Source organism: Cicer arietinum, chromosome 4 (assembly GCF_000331145.2).
Source record: "Cicer arietinum cultivar CDC Frontier isolate Library 1 chromosome 4, Cicar.CDCFrontier_v2.0, whole genome shotgun sequence".
NCBI classification, from domain to species: Eukaryota; Viridiplantae; Streptophyta; class Magnoliopsida; order Fabales; family Fabaceae; genus Cicer; species Cicer arietinum.
This window is the reverse complement of record NC_021163.2, coordinates 14668937-14671904: the sequence shown is the minus strand read 5'-3', so window position 1 is coordinate 14671904 and position 2968 is coordinate 14668937. Positions and strand designations below refer to the sequence as shown.

The following is a 2968-nucleotide window of genomic DNA, read 5'->3' as shown; positions in this document are numbered from 1 at the left end:
AATGTGAAGAGGGAAGAGGGCGAACGAAAGAGAGAGAGAGAGAGAGAGAGAGAGAGAGAGAAAGAGAGTTGAGTGGTGTTTTATGTTTGTGTTGGTGTTGGTGAGAGAGTTGTTTGTTTATTCCCTTTTTCTGAATCTCAGCGCGAAGGAGAGAAAAAATCGGTGGTAACCTTCGTTTACACTCATACACTACTCCTGCAAATCTGGGCCACCATTGCCGTTTATTATAGGGCTTGCGTTGCATTCAGATTCCGTATTGGTAACGGAGCTGTTAACCGCACCCCCTCCTTTTTTTAATACCGCTACCTGCGTGTAATTTTCTTTTATTTTAGGTTTTTTAACGCTCTTTATCACTATAAATTTAGTAATTTACAGTCGATCCAAAATTAAGTACAATTCTATGAATTGTTTTGATTAAGATTTAAATTTAATTTTTTTTAAATAATTTGTTTTTAATTGAAATTAATTTATTTTTTACAATTAATATTTTGTTATTTTTAATTCTTATAAATATTCTTTATTTTTCTTTTATTTATTGTTATTTAGTTTGTTTGTTGAATTTTAGTTTTCCAAATTTTAAATTGATGTTTGTAATATATAAAATATTCAATTTTATTTCTTTTAATAGGATTCTCATAATAATTAAAATAAATATTATACACATCAATCAATTTTAGTATGAACAAATTTTACAATAATTAATAAAAAAATTATAATAACTAAAATAAAACAACAATGGTCGAATATAAAATGCACTATAGTATATTTTCAACTACTTAAAGTAAACAAAAAAGACATGGTTTAAGAATATAAAATGATATTTTTGAAAAAACCGAACATATAAAAATATTATTTTAAAAAATAAATTAGAGAAGACACTCTAATGTAGAATCGGTAAAAACCACTGAATTTTACATCTTAGTGCAACTGTATGGCCACTGAAAAAAATTAGAGTTGATCTTTTCCTAACTTTAAAAAAGTGGTAATAGTATTTGGTTTTTCAAATACAAATGTCTCATTTCCTTATTATAAGATCCTTACAGAATTTAATCGTAGTTAAAAAAGTAGTTATAATATTAAATTTATCTATAGAATATATTACTTTTACATATTTATTTTTTAAAGTCATTGACATTATAAGAGAGAAAAACTATTTTACGTTTTCAATGGTAACTTACATGGATTTTTTTAAAAGAAGTAATTATTGTACGCAGAGTTTTAAAAATCTTATATTAAATAATAAAAGACTTAAATGGATTTTTTTTTTTTTTAAAAGAAGTAAAGAGTTTTAAAAAAATTATATTAAAATAATAAAAGAAAATTATAATTAGAGACGAAATGAATAGTTTATTTAAGTGATTGTATTATCATATTGATTTCATTTGCATTTATTGAATTTTGTCTACCACTTTCTAAAGGATTTCACAACGTTTAGCGTAATTTATTAAATTGTTATTGTAAATTTTGAGAGAAAATTTATTAAAAGAAAATATATTTATCGATTAAAATTATAAAATATATTGATACAATATCAATTTATTGAAAAAATAGTAAATATGCTAACAAACTTATGTTATATAAGTTAATAATTTAAAATAACAATATAGTATAAAACGGTAATATATATGACAAAATTCAATTATTCGAACTTTATGTATTTGGATTTGTAAGTAAGCACGACAATGAAGCGGAAACGCATTTTGCCTCCTCCATCCTGCACCGGTTCATTGAGGAAAACTCGCACCTATTTCACCGCAAACGCACACATTCATATATATAAAATTATAAATTTAAAATCATATCTATTATAATTAATATAATAAAATAAGTATTATTAGACAATAATAAAATTAAAAAAATATTATCTACATAGTTAAATTTATAATTTTAATATTTAAAAAAAATATTAATTATATTCAATATATGTGTATAGAAAATTTAAAAATTACTATAATATTATTTGCGAAGTGGGTTCAAGGGCGGGTGCGGGGTAGATATCACTCTAAATTCGTCTCCACTCTCGAATTTTAATTTCGAAAAAAATCTGTACGCATACAATTAAAGCAGGTTTTTTTGCGAAAAATCAAACAGATTCGAATCGGTACCCGTGAGTGCGGGTTATATTGTGATCTCTATGTAATTTATTAAAATTTGTAAGAGATCAAAACTAATCTATCAATCAAAATCAAAACGAATACTATATCAAGATGGAAAAAAACGTGGCACCAAAACAAAAAAATATAAAGCGGCACACATAGACGAATAAACCGCAACAAAAATACGAAATTAAAATTAAATATGAGTGAAAATCATCTATTTAAATAAAATAAAGAAAAAAATTTTGAATGGTAGTTTTAGACCAAAAAATATAAAAATTTAGCAATATTTAACAAAAAAAAGTTTATTATTGTGTGATTATTGGATTTAGACTTTTACAAAATATTGCTATAGTTGAATGGTATTCCAGGAAAAAAAAAAGATAAATCTTCTTTTAAGTTTGGGCATAAATCTAATTAACAAAATCATTGTGAATTATATTTTCGTATTTAATTTGAAAAAAGAAGAGAATGTGTGTATATTACCATAGTTTAGATTAAAAAAAAATTAAACAAAATGAAATTAAATAAATATATATTATATATGTATTTAGTTGGAATCTGTTGGCTAACTTGTCTTGGGTGTCATGCAGTAGAGCATAGCAGAGCAAAACGTCCAGCATTTGGACTTTGGACTAATCTTGATCGACACATCAATCGTATGTTTGCTAGTGCTTAATTTATTACATTTACATCATCCACACCCACACAAATTACTCAATTTTCTTTTTAATTGTGGCTGCAACTCCAAAACATTGAAAGAGAAGAGAAGAGAAGAAGAGACAGAGAGGAGTGGTTGTTGTGTTATCGACTCATTCTCGAGACGAGACATGGCAACCCTTTCCTCCATCCTCTCCATCTCCTCCTCTCTT

General features: G+C 25.6%; 1 protein-coding gene across 1 annotated transcript in view; it reads left to right on the top strand.

The window, feature by feature from the left end:
• Window positions 1–2681: 2681 nt before the first annotated feature.
• The window catches only part of LOC101500430 (uncharacterized), a 4089-nt gene continuing 3802 nt past the window's right edge, over window positions 2682–2968 (top strand). Inside the window, exon 1 of the mRNA XM_004496852.3 lies at window positions 2682–2968. This exon is cut by the window's right edge and continues 141 nt beyond it. Within this exon, the coding sequence (XP_004496909.3) occupies window positions 2927–2968 (42 nt within the window). The 5' untranslated portion in view covers window positions 2682–2926.